Source organism: Callospermophilus lateralis, chromosome 2 (genome assembly GCF_048772815.1).
Source record: "Callospermophilus lateralis isolate mCalLat2 chromosome 2, mCalLat2.hap1, whole genome shotgun sequence".
In the NCBI taxonomy this organism is placed as follows: domain Eukaryota; kingdom Metazoa; phylum Chordata; class Mammalia; order Rodentia; family Sciuridae; genus Callospermophilus; species Callospermophilus lateralis.
The window spans coordinates 22,556,519-22,581,449 of NC_135306.1; the positions used below are offsets into that span (position 1 = coordinate 22,556,519).

The 24,931-nt window shown below is 35.6% G+C and overlaps 1 protein-coding gene across 7 annotated transcripts in view; it reads right to left on the reverse strand.

Moving 5' to 3' along the window:
* Musk (muscle associated receptor tyrosine kinase) overlaps nt 1-24,931 on the reverse strand; it is a 98,133-nt gene that overhangs the window by 44,151 nt on the left and 29,051 nt on the right. For 4 of the 7 annotated variants that reach the window (XM_076843197.2, XM_076843193.2, XM_076843192.2 and 1 more), the window contains exons 6-7: nt 9,274-9,303; nt 2,812-2,936 (exon numbers count right to left, since the gene is read on the reverse strand). In XM_076843197.2, coding sequence (XP_076699312.1) covers nt 2,812-2,936; nt 9,274-9,303 — 155 coding nt within the window. The remainder of the gene's footprint in view (nt 1-2,811; nt 2,937-9,273; nt 9,304-24,931) is intronic. The other 3 variants (XM_076843198.2, XM_076843196.2, XM_076843194.2) reach the window with 1 other exon arrangement.

A 24,931-nucleotide genomic window follows, 5' to 3' on the forward strand; every position in this document is an offset into this window, starting at 1 on the left:
TAAATAAACTCTAAAATCAAGAAAAATAAGTTCAGAGAAAGATGGAAGGTATCGTAATCAAAGGACCAGACATTTTTAGTAATTTTTGGAAGATTAAGAGAGATGATGTGATTGGATTGATAGACAGATTAATATCAAGTAACTGAAATCTAACACAAAAGAAGAGGTTTCCTGGAAGGGGAAGAGACACATTTTGGAGGCTGAGGTTATGGCTCAGTGGTAGAGCACTTGTCTATCTTGTGTTAAGCACTGGGTTCGATGTTCAGCACTACATATAAATAAATGAATAAAATCAAGGCCGATCCACAACTAAAAATTTTTAAAAAGACACACACACACACACACACACACACACACACACACACACACTTTTCTAAGAGTCCTGGAAAATTTCAAAGGTGAGATAGGTAAGCTGTAAGCAGAAGTAGACTTAGAGAAAGTCAGCAAGGTACCTGAAGAACTTTGGGGGCTATACATGGAGCACCAGGCATCAGCTCATGAGCCAGAGCTTGTGGATGAGATTTCCTTATTGGGAGTTTCTATGGTAGACAACTATCATGGGTAACAGAGCCTGAGGAAAAGCATACAGACTATGTAGGGCTACCCTATCTCTCCACAAAAATAGGCAAAACCAAAAGAACTAAAAGATTGATGTTTTGAACCAAATCCATTTAATAGCAGTCTAACTAGAGAGAACGTGGAGAGGAGAAAAGCATTAGACAGAGATACAGTAGAGGTAACATCTGAGTTTGAGAGAAATTTGCATCTCATCTTCCTCACCTCCAGCTCTGTACCAAAGGAAAATACATAAATGTGCCAATCAATTCTATAAGCCTGGCATAATATTATTAGCAGCATAATCATAATAGCGCACTAAAAGAATAGACCATTCCCATTTTTTAAAATGGAGGCAGTAATCTAGAATAAAATTTGGAGCAATTTGAAATAACACCATGAAACAAACAAACAAACAAACAAAACAATGTTTCAAGGAATAAAAGTGATTCAAATAAAGGAAATTCTTCAATTCAAAGTGAAAATTACATGTTCATCAAAAAGCCATATAATTGGTGGCAAGGAATTTTATTGCTTATAAAATATCTTTCAATTAAAAGCAATTATTAAATTAAGAATTAACATATTTTCACTTTACCTAGTGCATTAAGCATATCAGGAACTAGAAATTGCATGAAAATCAAATGTAAATAGACAAATGATAGAACTTATAAAATATAATGACAATAATAACTCATGACAGGTTCCTTTTTCAGATACTGGATAAGCTAGGTTATTCAGGAAAATCCTCACACAAAAAAATTAAAATTCTGAAAAAAAATTTTAATAGATATAACAAAACTTAGATATTCTCCACTGGTTAAGATACTTTTCCAAAGCCATAAAAATTGAACTTATTTTTGGATAGCCAAATCAAAACTCAGAGCCCATAAAAGCATTAGAGCATTAAAGATACAATAAATTGAGAACTCAAAGAACTAGATATCAGGGACATTTCAGTGTGAACTACAAGTGAAGTGGCTCACATAAAGAATGACATTATAATTATAAAGCATTCATTATAATTATCTAGGATGTCCAAGGAGCTTCAAACCTTGAGCTTGTTTTGAGGTAGTCCAAGATTAGTAGCAGCTCTTGTTCCCTAGCAGAAACAAGAAAAAATTCTCTCCAAGGGAAATTACCTTCATCCAGACCTCAAATTAGTTTCTGATATTTTTTCAATACAATGAACTACAGATAACCAAAGATAACGAGGCACACAAGAAAACAGAACACAATGAGCAAGAATCAGAAAGAAAACAGACAACAGACACAGACCTACAATGGTATTCCATCCCATGCAAATAAAAGCCAAAGTTATTTCCATGACCTACCCAAATCTGTAGGATCCTCAAGACCTGCACACACCCCTTCCTGCTTTGCTCTTTGCTCATTCACCTCTAGCCATGCTGGCTTCCTTGCTGTTTCTCTGATAGAACATGCATATCCTTATCTCAGAGCCTTTGTCAGGTTATCTTGTCAAGCTATGTACATAATCTCCTCCATCTCAGAGATTTGCTCAAATGTCTTTGTTTTAATGAAGCTTGACCCTGTTGAAAACAGACTCTCTCTCCCTACAGTCAATCTTTCTGTCTTCTTTTCTACCTTTATTATTTTTTTTCACAGCATTTAATAGAATCCACATAAAATATATAGTCTCTTCTTTGTCTTATTGTTTGTTTGTCTTTATTCATCAGGTGCCAGCTCTCTTTAAGGGCAGGGAATTTTTCCTGTTTCATTCACTCCTGTTTCTACAGGACCTGGAGTAATGCTCAATGCCCACATGCTCAACATATATTTATAGAATGACAAAATAAAGTGTTAAAAGCAGGGCCTGGATCAAAACATTACCTCATATGTGTTAGCTCTTATTACCACTGTTAAAAATGAAGAAAAGTAGGTTGAACTGACAGATGTGGATTCTAATTCCAGATTGCTTTTCCCTAAAGTAGCTTCCAGCAGGGAACTAATCTTCCACTGGTGGATTTTTTGAAAATGCATGGAAAGGATTTTTTACCTCTTCCTTTTTTACACAAAGGCACAAAGAAAGCATTTGATTTCTGACTATTCCCAGTGATACAAGAAAAGAAGCAAACTCCTGTCATCCAAATTTGAAGACAGTGATTTCCAGGACAAAAATAGATGCAGGTGGGACCAATGACAGAAATAAGAATAACTCCCCAAAACTATGGTCTGTCTTGAACTTCACCACCAATGGGTCTTCCCCAGACAGGTCCCCATACACATGACACTCACAGCATTTCCATTTTCAATCCAGCTGATAGTGGGGACAGGGATGCCTGTTGCTGTACAGCGCAGGGTCACAAAGGAGCCAAAGGAGACATTGTGGGATTCAGGAGCCCGCAGGATTCTGGCAAAAACTGTTAGGAAGACAGAAGTGGTGAGTGACTCTCCAATAGAGGATGACCAAGCTAGAGTGGCCTTTTAAAAATGCAAATCCGACCAGGTTTCCCTCTGTCTTAAGGTCAATACCAAATCCCTGGCCTCCAAGGCCTTCACATCACGGATCTTGCATTTCTCACCAGCCACGTTCCCAGTGTAAGAGCTTGCTCCCACTATTCCTCCGTCTGGTACACTCACCCTGGGTCTACACATGGCAGGTTCTTTGTATGGCTTAAGTCTCTGTTTAAGTGGCATTTCCTTAGAAAGGACCTTTACCCACCCAACACACAGTGTAGCCTCGGCCCATTCATTCTCTCATCATTCAATCTTATCATCTCTGCAGACCTTACCTCTATCTGATTGTTGTGAAACCAAAAACCTTTCCAGTTTCATTCACTGCTATGTGCAGTGTGCAGTACCCAGAAGAGTCCCTGATCAGAGGGAGCACAGGATATACTTTATGGAATTGAAGAAATAACTGATTAATGTTCTGTACCCTCACAGTATCTAAGGGGGAGGTCAGACAAAAATCCATCACACTTTTCAGAGACTGAATTGACATATTGGCAAAAAAAGAATATTTTAGATAAAATGTGAGTAGGAGGATGAGTAATTTATGTTCCTTTCTGAGGCTGGATTCCCTCATTAAATAAAATGAAGTTCTTTTGATGTGAGAAGTTCTACCTTTAACTAAAGAATAGGGTTGAGGCCCAGAATGTATCACAAATTGAAAGGGAATTAGAATCTCAGAATTATTAAACTTGGAAGGGGCTTCAGAGATAGACCAGATTTCTGTTATTACTTTATAGATGTGGAAATCAAATCCCACTCAATTTACTTTTCTCAAAGTAAAAAAAGTGATGGGTGAGAAACCTGATTTCATGTCTTCTGACCTCAAATCAATTTCCTTTTAAAATGTTGTTAAATCTTTTTGATTGCCTGTTACATTGTAAGTATAATCGTTTCTTCTCCTGTCCATTGTTTTCTAGGACTTAAGCACAGAACATAACCTCAGAGTATGAAGCCCTAGTTAACACTATGATTTGAAGCTTAGCTCTTCTAGTTAGTTGACATTTGTGGAGCTTGGATTTTTGAAAGTATGGAGAGAGCTTGTATACTAGACAGGAGACATGCAAGACAATGACAGATCAAGTCCAGAGCTATGTTAGAATACCAATTAAAAAGGATTATATAATTCAAGAAGATAAAGGAAGATATGATTTACTTGACAACTGGATCTTTTTAGAAAATTTGAATTTGATTTCCAGTCTCTTGATATTGAGGATTCTAAGAGATGAAATATAGAATTTAGACACATAAATATTGGATTCCAAAGCCAGGAGAACAGAAAAGCAAGAAAGGTGCTTTCTTCAAAGGAAACAAGTGGTTTAAAAATAAAAGGCAAAAAAAGACATCAAATGTTTAAAATATAACTGTATATGTGCCCCCCAAAACAAAAAATTGAACCCAATTTTAAGGTTCCCGGGGTCTAATTGCCAACCTACAAATACAGAGGGTTCAGGGAACATGCTAAACATCACCATAGAGAAGCATTTCAGTAAAAGTCAGAATACAGAAAATTTTAAAAGGGCAAATTATTTAGTTTCTTTAATAAAAAAAATAACAATGAAGGGAGAAGCGATCTCTTATAGATTAAAACAATTATAAAGGACATACCACCCAGATGCAATGTGTGGTTGTCTTTGAATTCTCATTCTACCAACTTAGTCTAAGTTCGCAGGCTGTGGACTTTTGACAAGGAACCCTGACTGATTGGCATCCTAGAAGAGTGAACTCAGGGATCTTCCTTTTAATGTTTCTGGTAACAAAATAGAGACCTAGACTGTACAAAATATTTGAGTCCTTGCGCATCATTTGGCTGAAATAACTCTTGTGTATTTGGTATTATGGTTTCTGAGTGTGAGAATACTGCAATGAATATATTATGGGTCTCTTTGCCTCTGAGAATTGGAAATAAGTAAGATCCTGGAGATATTTGGACTTGGGTCATTTTAATTTTATAGGTGCTGGAAAAGTGATCTAATAACATTGTCAATACCCTTGAACTTGAATGAGAACCTTCTGGCTGAAGATGAGTAGGATAAGAAAATGTCTTAATTTATAAAGGCAAGAATTTTAATTTGGGACTTCAATTCTTCTTGGAAATGTAGAAATCAGGGACAGTTTATATTGCTGTAATTAACAGCTTTTTTTCCCTTCCTTTGGCTGGTATTACTTGGAATATCATCTGGAATCATTGCAAAACCTCTAATGATCCACATTGCACAACCTAGTTAAGCATAATGTATAAATAAATCAGAGTAAAGTTCTACAGTTCAAAGTAATGTTGAAGTTGATTTAATCAGTACATTTCTCACCCCATATCAGAACCTCTAGGGGCTCTAGCGAGATACATAAAAGAGACTGACTCACAATAGCTAAACTGTGGAAACAACCTAGATGCCCTTCAATAAATGAGCAGATTTAAAAAATGTGGCATATACACAATGGAATATTACTCAGCAATAAAAGAGAATAAAATCATGGAATTTGCAGGTAAATGGATGGAGTTAGAGAAGATAATGCTAAGTGAAGTTAGCCAATCCCCCCCCAACCCCTGCCCCCCCAAAAAAATGCTGAATGTTTTCTTTGCTATAAGGAGGCTGATTCATAGTGGGATAGGGAGAGGGAGCATGGGAGGAATAGACAAACTCTAGATAGGGCAGAGGGGTTGGAGGGAAGGGAGGGGGCATCTAGTTATTAATGATGATGGAATGTGATGATCATTATCATCCAAAGTACATTCATGAAGACATGAACTGGTGTGAATATACTTTGTATACAACCAGAGATATGAAAAATTGTGCTCTATATGTGTAATAAGAACTGTAATGCATTCCTCTGTCGTATATAAATAAAAAATAAATAATGAAAGAGAGACTGACATTGCTAGTAGCATTTCGAGCTCAAGACTGTGCTGATAAACTGAAGGGAGCATGTTTGCCCTTTAGGCTGATAATGGGTCGCCTTGTTAAGTGTGAAGTGTTAATAGAAGAAGGAAACCAGGGATTAAAGGGAATCTGGTCCCTCCCGCACTCTAACATTCTCTCCAAAAGATCAAAGAGAAACTCAGCCCTTTTCCCCCAGTATTGAAAGTTATCTTCAACCCTTCCTTTCAGTTTTCCTCTGTTCTCAAAGCAGGGTCTAAATGTCTTCAGGGTTTCAAATGTCTCTTTTATCTACTGCCTCCTTTCTTCATCCCCTGACCCTGGTCCATCTTTCCTCTTAGTCCTTAGCACTACTTCATCACTGCTAATCCATTCCTCTGTTGGTTGGCAGTCTCTTTCCCTGGAATATAAGCATCACAAGGACAAGGTTTGCCCTTTAACAGGCTGACTCATGTACCTAGATACTTGCCTCCTGCATGGTTCATGGTAAGTTCCCAATAAGTGTTTGCCAAATGAATGGATGAATGAGTGAATGACTTCTCTGGTGAGATTGCAAGAAGGGACATATACATGTGTGAACATTTCAGCCCTTCTTTGGACCGACATTCTCCCAGCAAGTCTGCATATAGGAAGGGTAGAGGTTGACGTGTGATAGATAGGTAGCAATTTCATCAGGTCAGTGTTCTCCATCCAACAACTAGGAGTGAAATGGAGAAGATTGGGGAGAGGTTGAGAAGGATGGGGAAACAAGTTATGGTTATGTTAGACTAGTTTTAAGTGGAGTAGAATGTTCTCTCTGATAAGTGGATGCTGACCCATAATGGGGAGGGGGGCAAAGGCAGGGGAGAAGAGAGGGGATGGGGGCATGAAAGATGATGGAATGAGAAGGACACCATTACCCTAGGTACATGTATGACAACACATGTACTACATCATGTATAACCAGAGAAATGAAAATTGTGCTACATTTGTGTGCAATGAATCAAAATGCATTCTGCTGTCATATATACCTAATTAGAATAAATGAATAAATTAATTTTAAGAAGGAATATTTGATTTTTTAAATATATTTTTTAGTTGTCAATTGACCTTTATTTTATTTATTTATATGTGGTGCTGAGGATGGAATCCGGTACCTTACACATGCCAGGCAAGTGCTCTATCACTGAGCCACAACCCCAGCTCCAAAAGCTTGATTTTCAATCCAGCTTTATCAGCAAAAAAACTGATAGCCTTTTATACATCTATATTTGTTTTCAATTCTAACTATGAAAGGTGAAGGGATAGTGAAAGAAATTCCATCACATTTGAGATCACTGAGAACAAAAAAGTCAGTTGCAATAAAAAACAAAAACCAGACTAATGCCCATCAATAATAAAACACTTGCAATAATAAACTTGATTGTAGTTCAGGAGTAAATCCCCAGAATTACAGTGGTAGTCACAAACTAAAAATACATTCTAAGTCATTCATTTAAAATGTAATGCGGTAGGTTTCTTATCCAATAAAATACACATTAAATATCCTTATTTTGTAATTTATTTGTAGGAAATTAAATATATCAGTGTTTTGTTACATAAACAAGTCAAATGCTTACTAGAAGGAGCATAAAATTACTTAGTAACTCAGAAAATATTTATAATGGTTTGATATGGATTTTTAAGAAAAAAATCATCAAGCTCCTCTTCCTGTATTTAGCCTTATCTATCATTCTCCAATTCACTGTGGGTTTTTTCCCATTCATTTTCCTGTGGGTATGCAAGTTAATATTCTCCTGCAAAATGCAAGATAGACACAGGCAATATATTTATCCCTGCGTTTTCTCTCAGGGAATCTGTTCGTGCGTTTTGGGCTTTACTTTTCTTGGGCAGATTTGCAGAGGTGACTGCAGATTAAGAATCTTCTATTCAAAACTGTGCTTATGCAGCCAGGAATTCTAAAATTCTTTGTAACACCACCTATTTTATTCTCTGTGTGTGTCTCCACTTCTCCCTGCATTTTCCAAGCTCTCTTGAAGTTAATGAGCAGTATGGCCTGAAATGAACTACCTCTCTTTTCTTGGTGAGGGAGCAGCGTCAGAGGAATATTTAAGTCTCTGGTCAATTTCTATTTCTGAGCAATTACTTCAAAGGATAAGATGAATGTACATGAATTTTACTTTTACTTACTCTTTTTTTTTTCTAGCTTCCCTTAAAGAGGTTTCTACATGATTCAAACCAACAATGACTGATCAGAACAAGTTGAAAAAATTAAAAAAAAAAATACAAAAAAACCTTAACTCTCACTCTCTTCCCCAGATCACACAAACCAGGTGAATTTAATTGTAAGATACCTGGTATTTAGAAAGAGGAAAATATTTCAAATACATATTTAGCCTGCCTATACTGAAAATCTAAAATCTGAAATTCTCTGAAATCTAAAGTGCTGATAGACTTTTATACATCTAGATTTGTTTTCAGTTCTAACTATGAAAGATAACATCATTCTCAAAATTTTTTCAAATTTGGAGCACTTTGGATTTTTAGATTTTTGGATCAGGGGTGCTCAATTGATAACATCTATGCAAATATTCCAAAATTTGAAAAACTGAAATCTGAAACACTTTCAATCCCCATCATTTTACATAAGGGAGACTCAACCTGTATCTTATTGGAGACTCAAAGATAAAGAGGTAGTAAGTCAAATTGTACCACAGGAAAACTCATGAAGTTCATCCCCAAAGCACCAAAGTTTAGGTCAGCAGAGCACAAAGCTTGGGGTTTACTCAGGATGCAAGGTACTTAGTGATGGAAAACTCGTGTTCTACAATTTGATTTTTAGTCACTTTCTTCTAACCACATTCTACAAAAATGTATATGTCTGCATGCAATTAAAGTGAAATATTTTTTGTCAACTTGGAGCAATTGCATAATATTTCTCATCCTGTTGAGAGTGGAGAATAAAGCCTAATCTGGCTCCACGATATTTCAACATTCTCCAAAAATTTAGCCCCACCCATCGACTCAGAAAAGAGGTCTTTTAGTGGAAGGGTAACTTTCTGTTCCAACCTGTGGAGATATACATTTTTGTTCTGATTGATTTCATTTCATTTTGTTTCCAGAGTTTGGACCACCTGATTTAAATATTCCTGTTGACTCGAGTCTTAAGAAATGTAAATGGCCAATAAGCTGATCATATAACAGAGCAGCCCATGGACTGACTGACGCTGTTACATGCTGTGACCTCATATCCCCCATGGTTTGTTTGTTGTTTCTTGACAGAATAAGGGCACTTAGAGGAGTTTGTAAGGTCAGGCATAACAACTGACTGCAAAGGAGCCTTACATTTAAAAAGCAGCAGCACAGAAATTAACAACAAAAAAAATACCTTTAGTATCCTGGTCAGGTTCGCTTTCTTCTATTAATAGAAACAAGACACAACAACAAACACAATAAACACATAAACAAAACAATACATCATGAAAAGGGAACTCTTTGACCCCAGAACATCAATTCATGCAGCATGATTCATTAGAAACTGCTTGCTTCTTATTTCAATAAGAACTGACTGTGATGGAGGGAACTGCTGGCCCTTCTGAAAGCAAATTGTTCCATAAGATCCCCAATTACTACTTTTCGTCAGGCAGTATTGTACAGAGAATAAACTATAGCGTACCCCACAGCACAGCTCATTCATGCATTTCTATCTTAATGCAGACAATGGCCCTTTCTTTCAAAGCAACAGAGTACCACTATTCTCAGAAGTCGTTCTCCCCCTCGTAGCTTGGCTTCTCCTCTTACGAGGCCCTGTTATAAAGTCAGTGATGTTGAATCTGGGATCTCAGCTATCATTTCTATGGCAATAGACTCATGTTGTGGTAAACAGAGGATTAGGGGGTTTCTGCACAACCAGAGCCTACCACCAACAGAGATCTGCCACTCTGATCTAACTCCCAGAGGCTGCTCAGAGAGCAGAGGGGGGCCTGTCAAGACCTCTGGGGACCTGCCAGTGAAGTGCTGGTCAGAGAAAAATCTAAAAGCATCTAAGTTGGATATAAAGGGTCGAGAATTCGTAAGCTTTACAAGACCCTAGATGAGAGAAATCAAAAACCAAATTAATTATTCCCAAATGTTTATTATAACTATATCAGATGAAGACACTCCCCCCGGCTCCCAGGGAGCTCTATTTTTTCTTTTCCTTTCTGGAGGATTTATTTGTTTGTGTCAATTTAGATCTTTTTTAATGATCAGCTGACTATAGTATTTGTTTACAAGAAAAAAATAGTGATGCTGTTCTAATGGCTTTAAATGACAAGAATAGTCTTGATAGATCTTCAGAGATTGTGGAGATTTCAAATCCTACATCATTTCTGAACTCTCTCCATATCTCTGTCACGGAGCTTAATTAACATTACCCAGCCCACTTTTGAGACCAAGAATCTGAGATTTGCTGCAGGTGTTGAGTCAGGGACTCACCCCTCTTTTCAAACATGGAGTCTTCTGCTCTTGGCACCCCATGAAGGTCATTTTTACCCTTAACACCTCATCTCCTTAAATTTAAATGAATTTATGATTTCTCAATTCGATTTTACTCTGAACTTTCCCTACTACATCCACCAACCAAGTCAGTGGCATACTCTAGTTTTATTTTTTCAAGTAGTCAAGTCAAAGACCACTTAAAACTTCTGAATTATGAGCATATGGCTAGAAGGAAGTTTAGAGGTTGTCTGTCAAACAAACCTCTAAACGAAGAAACTGGATTTTTGCAAAATACCCAGGAGTGCCTGGTGACTTTAGTATTGAATCTTAGGTTTCCACTGGAAACTAGTGGAGTACCCATTTGTATCATAGACCTTAATCAAAAAGAGCAGATGGAGGTCCAACAGTTGGGCCAGATAAAGCCTCAAAAATTGTATGTGAATGGTTTGGGGCTAGGCAGGCTTTCTAGTTCCTTGGAACAATGTACTTGTTTCCAAGATTGGAAGAAAATTCTTTCTTTTTGTCTTTTTTTTTCTTTCCTCCACCTGTCAAGTATTTCTGAGTAGTTGGCTGGCCATGACTCCCGTGGATATTAAGTGTTTTTATTCCACAGCTATTACGACTTCAAATTTTTATTCTAGTCAAGCTGAAGAGCAACAGTAAATGTTGAAAATCATATTTTCTTCTCTTACCCTCTTTTTTCTCGGGTTTCTAGGGCAGGTTCAGATCAATTCTGAGTCTCCTTTCAAAGTTGCTCCATGGATGTTTTACTGGACTACATTGGAACTACATGCTTGAAGCATAGGCCCTGTTGGAAAAATGTTGATTTCCCTTTGGTGTTTTTCACTTTGATGTTATTGTTGTTATTACTGTTTATGCTTGATTTTATTTATTTTTTTGTATTGGGAGAAGTGAAGTTTTGAAAGAATACACTATTTCCTCTACTATGGATCAATAGAAACAATGTAAGAGATGAAAGAATGTTTAGGATTTGTTGTTTTCTCAATATAAAATTTGGTTCTACCAGAAATTTAACTTCCACATAGAAATTATCAAAATTTCTTTCTATAAATAAATGCAAATATGCATCTTAATACATAATATATGCTTCTGCATTAATACACACACATATATACACATGCACACACAATTGAGGTTACTTTAGATTAGGGGAAATTATGGAAGAATAACCCATAAAATCTATTTAAACTTCAGTACACACATTCAATGTGTCAGCTTTTTGGTCATTTCAAGATCAAACTGGAGTCTTGATCGTCAGTGTGTCTAGCTTATCTAGCCTGGGGTGATTTCTTCTGGATTTTGACCTTATTGTTTTACCACTTACTAATTTTAAAATTTTCTGCTTCATGCTCTTTCTTCCCATTTCTTGTTAAATTCTCATTTAAGTGCTTTGTATGTAATGCACTGTTTTTTTTCTTCCAAGTTGCTTTTTAAATCTTCTTTAGGGAGTTAGGGTTAGAACTATACTGGGCTCAGTATCATAATTTCATTGTTGTTTTTTTCCTCCTAAAATATCACATGGTCTTTTGCAGAATAAATAAAATACTTAATTTTTTAAGTTCTTTTCCATTTGGATTTATAGTGTGTTTTCCTTTTGCTATCTTGGGACTGTCCAGTAGAATAGAGACTGACTACTCTTATTGATATAATCTATTCATTTTGATTCAACATTCAAGTGAAGGAGTGATTCATCATTTTCTTGAATAATTTATGGGATACTCAGTATCATTACAGCAACCCATTTTGATCAACTTTGTTAAAAAATATTATTCTCTAAATCAAACCAAGCCAAAATCAGTTTACTTGAAATCACCACCTATACAAGACCTATTTCTTACTTCTATTCACTGGGAAAAAAAAATTTGGCAAATATTTTCACGTTTCCAAACTCGATAGCACAGTTCCCCATTCTGATTGCTCATTTTTGAATTTATTACTTTCTCTTATTTTGTGGAATTCAGAATTAAAATCAACAGAAATTCAAAGAATAGTAAGCTTATTTCTAAATGCTTTACTCCTATGAATAGAAATTTGTGTAAGTTTTTATTTGCAATTTTATATATATATATATATATATATATATATATATATATATATATATATATATCTTGTTGTTTCTGTTTCATGCATATCCAACACTCACTTTATTCATTTTGCTTTTGTTAACATTTAGATATCCAAATTCAACTGTGTGAAATTTAATTCGAATTCTACAATGGCTCCTTTAAAATTGGGGATTTAGAGGAGGACCCAATCATTGTCCTGACTGTTTAAATTCTGCTCCTCTGATTTGCTCTTTCCCTGAATCATTTCTCTTCAACTTATCTCAGGTTCCAGGAACCTTAGCAGATCACCTCAGGATAGGAACCAAATTGCCCCCTCAAGCAATAATGATTTCCCTGATACCAACAGGACTCCATAAATCCCAACCTGAAATAACGATCAGACAGACCACAGTTTGGCCAAGACTGCTTGACTATACATCCTTATTGAACCCTGCTTTTTTAAGCTGAAGAGCAACAGTAAATGTTGAAAATCGTATTTACTTGTCATTTTCTTCTCTTACCCTCCTTCTTCTGTATACTCTGGAAGCTCTTGTCAGTACCTCCAAAGACAAGGAATGGGATGCTAGTTCCCCCCCATCCCTTGTTCTTCCTGTTATGGTCATTTTAAATAAATTCATTTTCTATTTCACCACCACTGGCTAATCCTTCTAATCAGACCATTGAGGTGATGGGTGACCGAATCTGGTCTGGTGGGACTCCCCAAGTAAAGTCTCTGACCTAGGATTCCAGTAACATCTATTGGAAACCATGAATATCCCACACCCATTTTTATACATTTTGCTCTTATTATGAATTTTCTTCCCTAACTTGACTGTGTATATGTGATTGTGAGATTTAATTCTTAGAAAGATAGAATAAGTTTTTTTTTCTATTCAGTTCATTCTATTAGTTGAACAGTGAAGAAATTTGGAGGGTGTATCTATTGTTATATAGGAGGAAGCAAAGCCATCAAGATTCCCTGACAGAAATAAAAGAAATACATTTGAAAAATCAGGCAGACCTGGTGGAAAGAAAGAGAAAATAGGCAGAACTTTGAAAAAGTTTGCATTCTTTTTGGTGACAAAAGTGAGAGAAGCCCCCTGCAAAAATAATAGGCATTTGTCTACATAGAGTGGAGGTCTCAGAGGAGGCTGACCTTGCACATCCTTTGCTCTTTATTGGATGGCATTGGAACCTCCTCTTTCTGTTAATAAAATTATCATGAGGAAAAATATGCAAATAAAGTAAACAACTTGGAGGTGAAGTCAAATACCACATGGCTAACTCTCTAATATGTTGGAAGGGTATTAGAGAAGTGTTTTGGGAAAGTTTGAGCAATAGTTGAACACCGAAATCATGAAGGGAATGAATTTGGGATATGTATGAAAAATATTCTTTGAGCATGAGAATTTCAGACAGTTTCCAGGTGTACTAGTCCATTTCTTATCTCAATGATTAGGATTAAAAAGAACCCCAGGCATTAGATCAGAGACTCTGCGCCTACTAGAAGGGAAAGTAGGCCCAAATCTCCATCATGTCGGCTTAGGAACCAAATTCCTCAACAAGAGTCCTAAAGCACAAGAAGTAATCAATAAATGAGAATGTATCAAACTAAAGAGCTTCTTCACAGCAAAGGAAACAATCAAGAACATGAAGAGAGAGACTACAGAATGAGAGAAAAATCTTTGCTACCTGCACCTCAGATAAAGCACTAACCTCCAGGATATATAAAGAACTCGGAAAACTTTACACCAAAAAACCCCAAATAACCCAGTCAATAAATTGGCAAAGGAACTGAGCAGACACTTCACAGAAGAAGAAATATGAATGGTCAACAAATATGTAAAAAAAAAATGTTCAACATCACTAGCAATTAGAGAAATGCAAATTAAAAGTACAGGGATTTCGTCTCACTCCAGTCAGAATGGCAATTGTCAAGAATGCAAGTAACAATAAATGTTGGTGAGGATATGGAGAAAAATGCACACTGATACATTTCTGGTGGGACTGCAAACTCGTGCAACCACTCTTAAAAGCAATATGGCGATTCCTCAGAAAATTTAGAATGGTACTACCATTTGACCCAGTTATCCCACTTTTTGGCATATTCTCAGAGGTATTTCTTACATACCAGGTATTTCTGGTATGTAAAAAAACTGTCTAGATGTGTACATGTGTGTTTTATTTATGAATAATGTAGGTTTATCGTGTTAAAGTAGCTTTGGAGTTGATACTCTTGTGTTTTCTAGATGGATAAAAATATCACCTTTAAATATTCATACTTTTGACTTCTTTCAAATAATAATGCACATTTTAATCTATTTCCTGTTCCACTGGGTAGAATTCACTTGATGATATGTCTTAATTATATCATGAAGACTACTAATCAGGATTGTACTGTGAATTCACAAGTAATCTAGGTAGAAAAAGTACACAGCAATAATAGAAATGTCATAATTCTTTGTTACCTAAAAAGACAAAGTTATGTTCAAAACCAAAATGAATATCTCAATTCATAAGAAGCAGGCGAAACACAATAGATAAGCGGGAACTCCTGAGTGCAGGTTCTCTGAACAGGGAGCAGGGGTTAAAGTTTGATCTCTCTGGCAGTGCACCAGCTAGGGTGGGGGACTGGAGATTTTGGTTCACTCCTTGAAACCAAAGGGCAAGAGTGAAACAGGCTTATCTGTGGAAGGCTCAAGAAGGAGTCCTGGTACTGTAGCTCAATGTGGGTCATGCTTCCAGTTGCCAACTCCAGAACATGACAGACTGGGGGTCAGAACTTTCATTCACAACACCTCATTAAAATGCAGGAGCTGGAAGAATTCCTAAAAGCAACCTCCAAAATTACTGGAAATGGGAAAAATTGTTTCAAAGACAGGATAATGTAAAGGGCAAATTATAACTTCACAGTTACACTGGGAAAACAAGTGCTAAGACATTTAATGCAGGAATTGGGAAGTTAATTTACTCTGGAAGAAAATAAAGCTATTCAAAAAGAAAGTATAAGAAACAAAAAATAAAAAAATATTTATTTAAAAAGGAACAGGAAATTAGGAGCAAAAAGTCAAAATTTAAATACAATCAATAATCCTGAAAAAATAGAAAAATGCTAGAAATTAAAAATATAATAACTGAAAAAAATTACACACATACAATAGATACGATGAACTCAAACTTGGACAAGGTCAGCAGAAGAATCAGTAAAAAAGATGATATTATTATGAAATTACACAGCTCTCAGTCCAAAGAGAAAAAAAAGTGAGACATTAAATACGAGACGGAGAAAACAGACTTGGAGGGTCAACTATATTCTCACAGGTAGGTGAGAGGTAAAGAAGGGGAAAGGCCAAGAGGCAATATTCAAAGAGAGAACAGTTGAGATTTTTCATACTTCAAGAAATATTTGAATACCTAGATGGATTAAAGTAGTGGCTTTTAAAACTTGAAATTCTCCAGAAGCACTTGTGAGGCTGAAAAAAAATAAGTGCTGGAAAAATGATTGAGATTACTGAATACAAATTTTTTTTTTTTTTTTTTTTGCAGGGAGGTTCTGGGGCCTGAGGATGTGTATTTTGCAGAAGTACTTGAAAACTGTCAAGTGTTTCCAAGTGGCAGTGGGATTGTAAACCACTGTGGAAATGAGTGCATAGTAGGATAAATAAAAATAATTTGACACTGTTGTGGTTTTGAAATGCATCCACAAATCCTCCCTTGGAAAAGTGGGAGTCTAATTTTTCTCCTTAGAGGTGGATTGGACTTAGTGACTCATTTCTGACAAATAGAATGTGGCAGAGATAATCATTCATGGCTTCTGAGGGTAGGTCATAAAAATATTACTGATTCCTCCTCATATTTATTAGAGCTCAGGAAAGCACTAGGACAAGAAAGACACCATCTTGTGAGGACACTCAAGCAGTCCAAGGAGGGACTATATGGGGAGGAATGGAGGCTTTTCACCAGCCCAGCATCAACTTGCAACAACTAATGAGCTGGACCCTCCAGCCCAGTCAAGCTTCCAGATGACTGAGGAAATGGTCAACATCTTGACTGTAAACATGACTTGGAGAGTGACCCGCAGAGCCACTTTGGAATTCCTGACTCATAGAAATGAAGTGATCATTGTCTAATGTTGTCTCTGGCTATTAAGTTTTACTACATAACAATAGATTACTAATACAGGCACCATGACAAATTATGATAAAAATACGGATTGTCAAAGGTAAAAAGGAAAAACATGAACATTACCAGAAAGAATAACTGGATTAACAACCAAAGAATTATAGATAAAATGACAGAAAATTCCTCATCAATAACTGTAGGAAGCCATGGGATAATTCCCATGGAAGGATTAACCAACTTAGATTTTAATGCTCATCTGAATGATTGGGGTAAATTAATGATATTTTCAAACATAAAAGACAGTCTACTACCTAAAGATTATCACTGAAAGAATTAATGAAAAATATATTTCAGCAAGAAGAAATTGAAAACAGAAGGAAAAAGTGACATGAAAAAGGAAACAGTGAAAAAAATTGGTGGCCTATTTTAGAGGAGCCATTCAACTACTAACTATAAAACTATTTGAATCTTAGGGAGAAGTAAAATTTTGAATAATACTTAAGAAAAATGGCAGGAGATGAAAGAGGTGGTGTTGGATGGGATGTTAAAGATTGATACGATTTTTGCCTTAGTTAAGAAGATTAGAGACATAATTTTGAACTTCGTTAGAATTAAAGCATTATCTGTATATTAAAAATGTAAAAGTAACCACCAAAATATAGCGTTGTGATCTATAATTTTAAGATCCAAGTGTTTATGGGGTGGGGTCAAGTAGATAATGAAAAAGAAAACTTGTCAATCCACCAGAAAAATGAAAAGGAATATAAAAATAAGCAGAGGGAAAAAACAGCATGATAGAACATAGAATGCTCTATCTTAACAAATAATAGAAATAAGTTTTCAGAATAAATACAAAGAACTAATTTTTACTTAAACAAAGTCTTATACACAAGTTCAAGCTATATTCTGCTACAGAGTAGCAGGAAGGTTGGAAAGAAAAGGATCAAAAAATACCAAACAGTGGGACAATGCCAACCAAAAGAAAAGTGTGGCAACAATATTAATATCAGACAAAACATAATTTATGAGGAAAACATTAGTAGGGATGAAGAAAAACATGGCCCAACATTTGAAAAAGAATTCATAAAGGAGCCTCAATCATTAATATGAATGCACTTAATAATATAATTTCAAAGCACATAAAGCCCAAAGTGATAGAATTAAGAGAAGATATTATAAAATAAAACTGCTGATACAATGCTAGATTTTTGCCAATTAGAAGCCTAGTGAGAATTTATTGTGATTGTCCAAGGTGAAGGGAAAATGGCCTATTTTAGATGAGAAGGCCAACATTCAGAAGGGAAGTCCACAAATTTTAAAAAACATAAATAAAGGTGGTAGTAATGACCATGCTTTATCAGACCTGTTTTTATTGATGTTACTTGAGAATGTTTTCCTTTCAGATGATGATTGAGAAGTTGATCAAAAAAATGGCGCCATGTGTCATAATAGAAACAGAACTTCACTTTTTCTGGGTTTTGTTTTTGTTTTATTTCCCCACCCCTTTTAAAATGTAGTATGCTGGATGTCTCTACAATTTTGTTCAAATAACTCCAGAATCTGGAAAAGCTGTTGCTGCTATTGATGTGTAACACACTACTATTACTGGACTTTTTATATGAATATCATATGTATATATATACATATATGTATACCTATGTACATAAGTGTATAATATGTGTATATATATATATATAATTTAAATTTTTGGAAACTATAGCTTTGTTGTCAACTTTGGAAAAAGTATTCCAGTTTACCATTTTGAGTTGGCATTGTACAGAAATTACTAGCCTTATTGTCTAGAAACTTGAAAATTAATTTTTTCCTTTTGTATAAGGTTAACACACTATATTATGTAGGGTCTTATTTACATGGATTTGATTGCAGAAACTAAAAATGCATTCTATAAATAATGAAAATAACATAAATGAAGGAGAAAAATAACTTTAGTTTACTCTTGCCTGTAATTCTAAATATAATCTAGTTTTCTGGCACACAATAAATTTATTGAAATAGAAAACTAAGATAGAAAGTTTATAAATGATACATACATAGTAACTTCTCAAAATAGAAAGTTATAAATGTTTTCTTTAAGTTGTTTGTTCCTCTAAATATACTTTTCAAATTGAAATTTTCTGAGCTTTTCATTACTTTGGGAGAATTCATTGGGTGATAACATTAAAGATTAAGATGACTTGAGAAAATTCCCAAAAAGTAAGAAGTGTGTATCAAAATCAGGGATGTGTGGGGTGATATAGAGTGGAGAATTTAATAATAATAATAATAATAATAATAATAATAATAATAATAATATAAATCCACAGAGAGCAGGAAATAAATAAAAAAGAAGCAAAGAAATAGCAGGATAATAGAACACATCATGAAAATAAGTAGAATAAATAATAATAAATCATAGAAATCAGTTTTCAGAAGAAATATAAAGACCTAAACTAAGTTTACACCTAAGAAATTTAAAAATTATATTCCATTCATATGAAGCACTCTGTTTTTTTGCCTTTTATAAAATAGTATCTATGGAAGATTTTTTAAAAATTTTTTTCATAGTGCCATTTTCATTAATTTTTCTCATAGTCAATATCTTAGGGGAATCCCTGACCATCTGGTGTGGCAAGAATTCCATTCCAGGGCTTCGTCTAAGGACACACTCAGAAACTGGGAAATCTAGATCTTATTAACAGGAAAATTTCCTTGCAATTATATTCAATACCCTTGCAGCTGAATGCAGGTGGTAGATCTAAATTTTCATCCTAACTTTGCTGTTCACTAGCTATTGATCCGGGTTGCTGCTTAATTTCTCTGACCTTCAGCTTCTTCATCCAGAAAATGTTATTATTAACTCCCAACCCATAGAAGTCTGGAGAAGATTAAATGATAGGATTTGTAGAAATTAGTTAATGTGGCACCTAACAGATAGCTCAAAGCCCTGGAGTCAAGGTCTTCTAGCTTTTTTTTTTTTTTTTCCTGGAGCTATTTGATCTTTAGAACATCTTTCTGACTCATGAAGACTGCTCCTTCAACGACTTCAAAGAGCGTGAGCTTTATTTTTATTTTATTTTTTAAAATGTCAACCTGTGATAGCTGGCTGCATCCTGGATATTAATCACGTTGAGTTTTCCACCCCCTCTGGGTGTTCAAAGCCTGTGCTTAACTCCATTCTTAAACTGAATTATCTGAGAGGAATCACTTGTAAAAAGAGAAATTCATTCTTTAGACCATGGTACCAGAACACGAACACTAATCTATATGGTTTGATGGAATGGAATATGTTCTTAAATAGATTATCACATTCTGTGCTGTATTTTTAATGAATTCCTGAATTGAAGATGCCTGTTAGTAGACAAGCACTATACAGAACAAATTGGGTTATTTAAATTGTTTTTGTTTTTTATTAAAAAAAAAAAAAAATTGACCCAGGGATGGTTGAAAAGTAATCCTGAAGCTCTGTGGTATTTTTGTTTCTGAACAGATTCTACTTTTGTTTTTCATCATTAAAAGAAAATCTGGCAATAATAATAGCAGACCTAAATAAACACCTGGTTTCTCTTTCCTGACTCTTGGTAGTTAATGCAAAGAAACTCGATCCTGGTGAGCTGCCACTGTTTACATTTCTGTTCCCTTTGAAGTGGGGCAATGCATGAGGCGGTTTACCCACTGCGGCTCCATCTCTGAAGGAATCTGAAGGCGAGCTCCTTCAGAAACATACATGTCATCCTCATTCAATGACTCTTTCCCCAGTCCTCAAAGGAAGGGCTGCCTGCCTCCATGATATCATGATTCTCTAAAGTGGCTTGGGGTGGGAACATTTCTGTGGCCTTTGAGATAATAACATTTTTCTAGCTTGTAAATATGGATGGTGACTAATGAGCGTCAGCAAGAAGTGTTTACCAAGTAAATCAGACAAGAGACTCATGAAATTCACTTGTTTTTATTTCAGTCTTAGGAGCAGAGGGTGCAGCTATTGAGAATATTCTAGTTAAACTGGTTCTGGAAATATATTCGGAGTTTAACCATCAGTTAATAAAAAGTCAGACTTTCAGTTCTGATTCACTTTATTCATACTCAAAAAAAAAACTTATCTTCTGATTTTGATGGATGAGAGGCCACATGGCTTAATTCCTAGGACTGAAGTCTTCCTTAGTTTTCCTTTAAAAAATGATTTTATTCTGAAATACTTTCAGATTTGCAAAAAAGTTGCAAAGAGACTATAGATGATTTCAGGTTATTCACCCAACTTCCCCTATCTTACACAATGATACACTTATTAAAATCTTAGCTGACCTTAAATGGCATTTTAAAAGAATCTACGCTTGGGAAAATGCCTACATTTTGACAGTCATCAAATAAGGTGAATTCTATAAGAAAGAAGTGGGGTTTTTTTTTTGTTGTTGTTGTTGTTGTTGTTTTTAGCCAGTTTAAGAAACAAGTAGATAAACACTGTAAAGAACAAATTGGGTCATTTAAATTGGGTTATTTAAATCCTATTAAAAATTTGTATTTATTTTTTGAAAAAAAAATTAAGTGGAAAAAGAAATAGGAGCCACAACCTCTGTCATCTGAAATCCCAGCATAGTGTCCTAGTTTCCTAAAGTGGCTTGAGTTGGGAGTATTCTATGGCCATAGAATTCTGAATGCCACACAGGGCCACATGTCCCCAAATTGTAGGTTCCCATGATGAAGTAATGGTAGCCATCCGCCCATCTAAAAACTTATGTTCAAGAGAGGATACCATCAAAGAGAACCTCAGTGTGAGTCTGTGAGTCAAACCACAGGTCACTGTGACTTTTACAGGACCACTAATAGACATTGTCCCCAATTCTCTAGCATTCTCTAGTCCTTCTCTTACTGCCTGGTTGTGAGTCAGTGTCGGGCTGTGCATACAGGGTCAGTCTGTATTTCCCCTCTAGTTTCTCTTTCCTCTCTCATTGGGAGACGATCTACATCAGGATCTGCAGATCATCAGAACTCTGCTGGGTCTCACCTCTCTGAGAGATCTTTCCCTGATCTCTCACTGCCTCCTCAGTCCTCTGTGTGCACCCTACACAATCTCTATTACTGCAAATAGATTGCATTTTAATTATTTTAGTTACTTACTTGCTTGTCCATCTCCTTTAGTAAATTTGAAAACTTTTTAAGAACCACATTGCTGTAGTTTGGATCTCGAATGTGCCCCAAACACCCATTTGCCAAAGGCTTGTTTGCCAGCCTATGACGTTCTTGGGAGGAGGTAGACCTTTTAAAGTTACTGCCTGGTGGGAGGAAATTAGATCATTGGGGACATGCCTTAGCCACCGTGAGGTAAATAGCCCCTCCTCTGCTACATGCTTCCTCCATTGTGTAATGTATTGCCCAAGGCAAGACAACCAAGTGACCATGGACTGAAACTCTGAAACCATGAACCAAAATAAAACTTTCATTTTTTAAAGTTGATTACCTTAGGTATTTTGTCATAGTAACAGAAAACTAATGTCTTACTTTTCCTCTATTTCTTTAGGAGTTATTACATGGAATATAGTAGACGTAGACGTTCAACAAATAAATGTGATACTATCCTAAAATTTATATTTTGCTATATGCCAAGAAGCTATCTTTCTACTTAGATATTTAAGATTCCTCTGGAATAAAAAAATTCCAAGTAGAAATCCTCAAGTCAATGTCTCCCAAAGTATGATTCATGGATTACCTACACGAAGGATCATTTGGGGTGGTATTAAAAAGCACTATCACAGACCTATTAGATCTGAATCTCTGGAGAATGTACCCTGAAGCTATGTCTTTTAAGAAGATCTGAAAACTTTTCTAATGTACACTGATGTTTGAAAACCACCCGAAGGAAGAATTCCATGAATCCATCAAAACAAATCATATTTGTATCTCTTCATATAGAGGTTTTGAAGTTGAGTATAATCAATGACATGACCAGGAAAAAGAAAACAACAATATATTAGCATAAGAGAGAAGGCAACTTCTGGTCAGTTTAGTGTAACAGATACTATAACTAAGCTTCAAACTGGATTCTGAGACACATGCCAGGTAGGGTGAAATATAAAGTAAGGAAGGTAGGACAATGCCAGTTTCTCTTAAAAGACCATTTATTTCTCCCAGGCACTAAATTTTTAAAAGTAATTTCCCCACTAGGAATTTACTTGGGAATAGTAAGTGAGAGAATGATCAATATTTCCAACAAGATTTTTTTTTGGCAAGTATCTGTTTCTGTGATGAATAAAATGTAATTTCAGGACACACACTGAAGTTGCTTCCACTTTCATGCCGTTGTGTCTTTTATTTATTCATTTATCTTTTGGGACAGGTTGTCCCCAGCTAAGCCTCCCCATATCTCTCATCACAGTGGGGCCAAACCAAAGTTATAATCTCTGACAAGTACCAAGAATGCAGGTACAAAGCATTGCTGATTGAGGGTAGATTTATGTTCTTTGGAAACCAGATGAGCAGTTGGTAATGTTGACATTCTATTGATGAAATTTGAGAAGCCTAACCAGTAGTAGTCTCTGGGTAGAAGTCATCCAGCTTTAGAACAATGCAAACAACAGACAATGATACTGACGACAGTCATTTGTCAAAGAGCCACCGTGTAGACACTGTGTCTGCTCTCCCAGGCCATTTTAAGAACTCTAGGTGGTAGGTAACATTGACCCCATCTCATGAGTGAGGAAACAGATTTGCAGAGGTCAAGTAAACTATCCAACCTCACATAACTGGTAAATGGCACAGACTGGATTGACACCCAGGTCTTGCTGATGCTAAACATGTGAACTCTGCAGAGTACGGATGGATCTACCCAACATAATATTACAAAAGGAAAGAATCAAGAATCGGTCCTGGAAGAAAGATGCTTAAGAATCAAGACATCCAAGCTCCTTTGCTAACTTGAGCAAAGTCATGATTTTTTTTTTTCCTGGTCTTAAGTTTCCTTATCTGCAAAATAAGAAATGGAACTATGATTTTGAAGCTCTGTTCCAGAGCTAAGCTTTATGGTTACTCTTCTAAGAGAATCAAAGTTAATACGGATGAATTCTATTTGAGATCAAAATTCCTAATTCGCCATTGAACTTGACTGCTTCTACCACAAAGGTAAAGATGACACATGGAAAAAGAGCCATTATTGTCTTCACTAGTGCTTACATCATTGTTTCTGTGACACAGAAATTAGATTAGCCCTAGAAATAACATTGAGTGATTTCTGTGTGCAATCACCCTTGTGAGAGCTATAAATATGTTATCTAAATTTATCTGACTAAAATGTTTGAGGTAGATAGTATTATTAGCCTTGCTTTGTAGGTGTGGAAACTGAGGCACAGAGAGCTTAAGGAACCTGCTGGAAGCTACACAGGCAGCAAGCAGTAGAGTCAGGATTTGAAATCAAGCTGTTTGTTCTAGACTCCAGAGCCCATGTAGTTCTCTTGAGAGTCTAGAACTTGGGTTGTTTACCAGAACATTAAGTTTTCTCCAAAAATCATGCCTGCATAGTTTATCATTCATGGAAATAAACACACTAACTAAAGTCTCAAATTTAAGTATTGATAACCAAAGGAAGCAATTGAATATAAAATTATTTGAATTCCATATTGCTATTGAATGCTAGTCATTTTTCCATGAAATCTTAGCATGAATCCAAATATATGAATTTTAAATTTACATTTTGAAATCAAGCCCAGTGAGGAAGGTATGATTTTTTTCTGTCTCACACAATTCTTGGAACACTGATCAATGCATCTTCTTTAGGGATGAATTAGTTTATTAAAGAGAAAGAAAATTTCCCTTTCTATATATGTATGTTAGAACCTGTACATCTTATTGCAATACGTGAAAAATGAAATTAAAACTTATTCCAATTAGAGTACACCTGCTCAGGTCACAATAACTTTTCCTTTCAAATCATATCAGATCAACATTCTATGAAAGAATTTAATTATTTTTAAGCACATTTTCTTCAACACTGCCAATTAAGAGAACCTAATTGTCCTTTGACTGGAAGCATTATCTGCCATGGTATAATAGTGATTATTTTTCTTTTATGACATAATTATTCTTTTATGACTTTTATGACAACTCTTCAGAAAAAGAACCATTTTAACCTTTTCCTCTGAATGTCCTACAGAACTTTTTAGACGAAATCACAACATAATTTCCCCTAAAGTCAAAATCAATAGATCAAACTCTTCTTTTAGAGCATGCACTCTACTAAATCATGCAGATTTAATTTCTCCAATGATGGCCCCCAGGGACATCAAAGGAGTATGACTTTTTTTGGTTTGGTTTGGTTTTAAAATGCACAATGCATTCATGACAGCAAATCAAACCTGTTAGTGGCATCAAACAAGTAGGACTGATGCCGGGAAC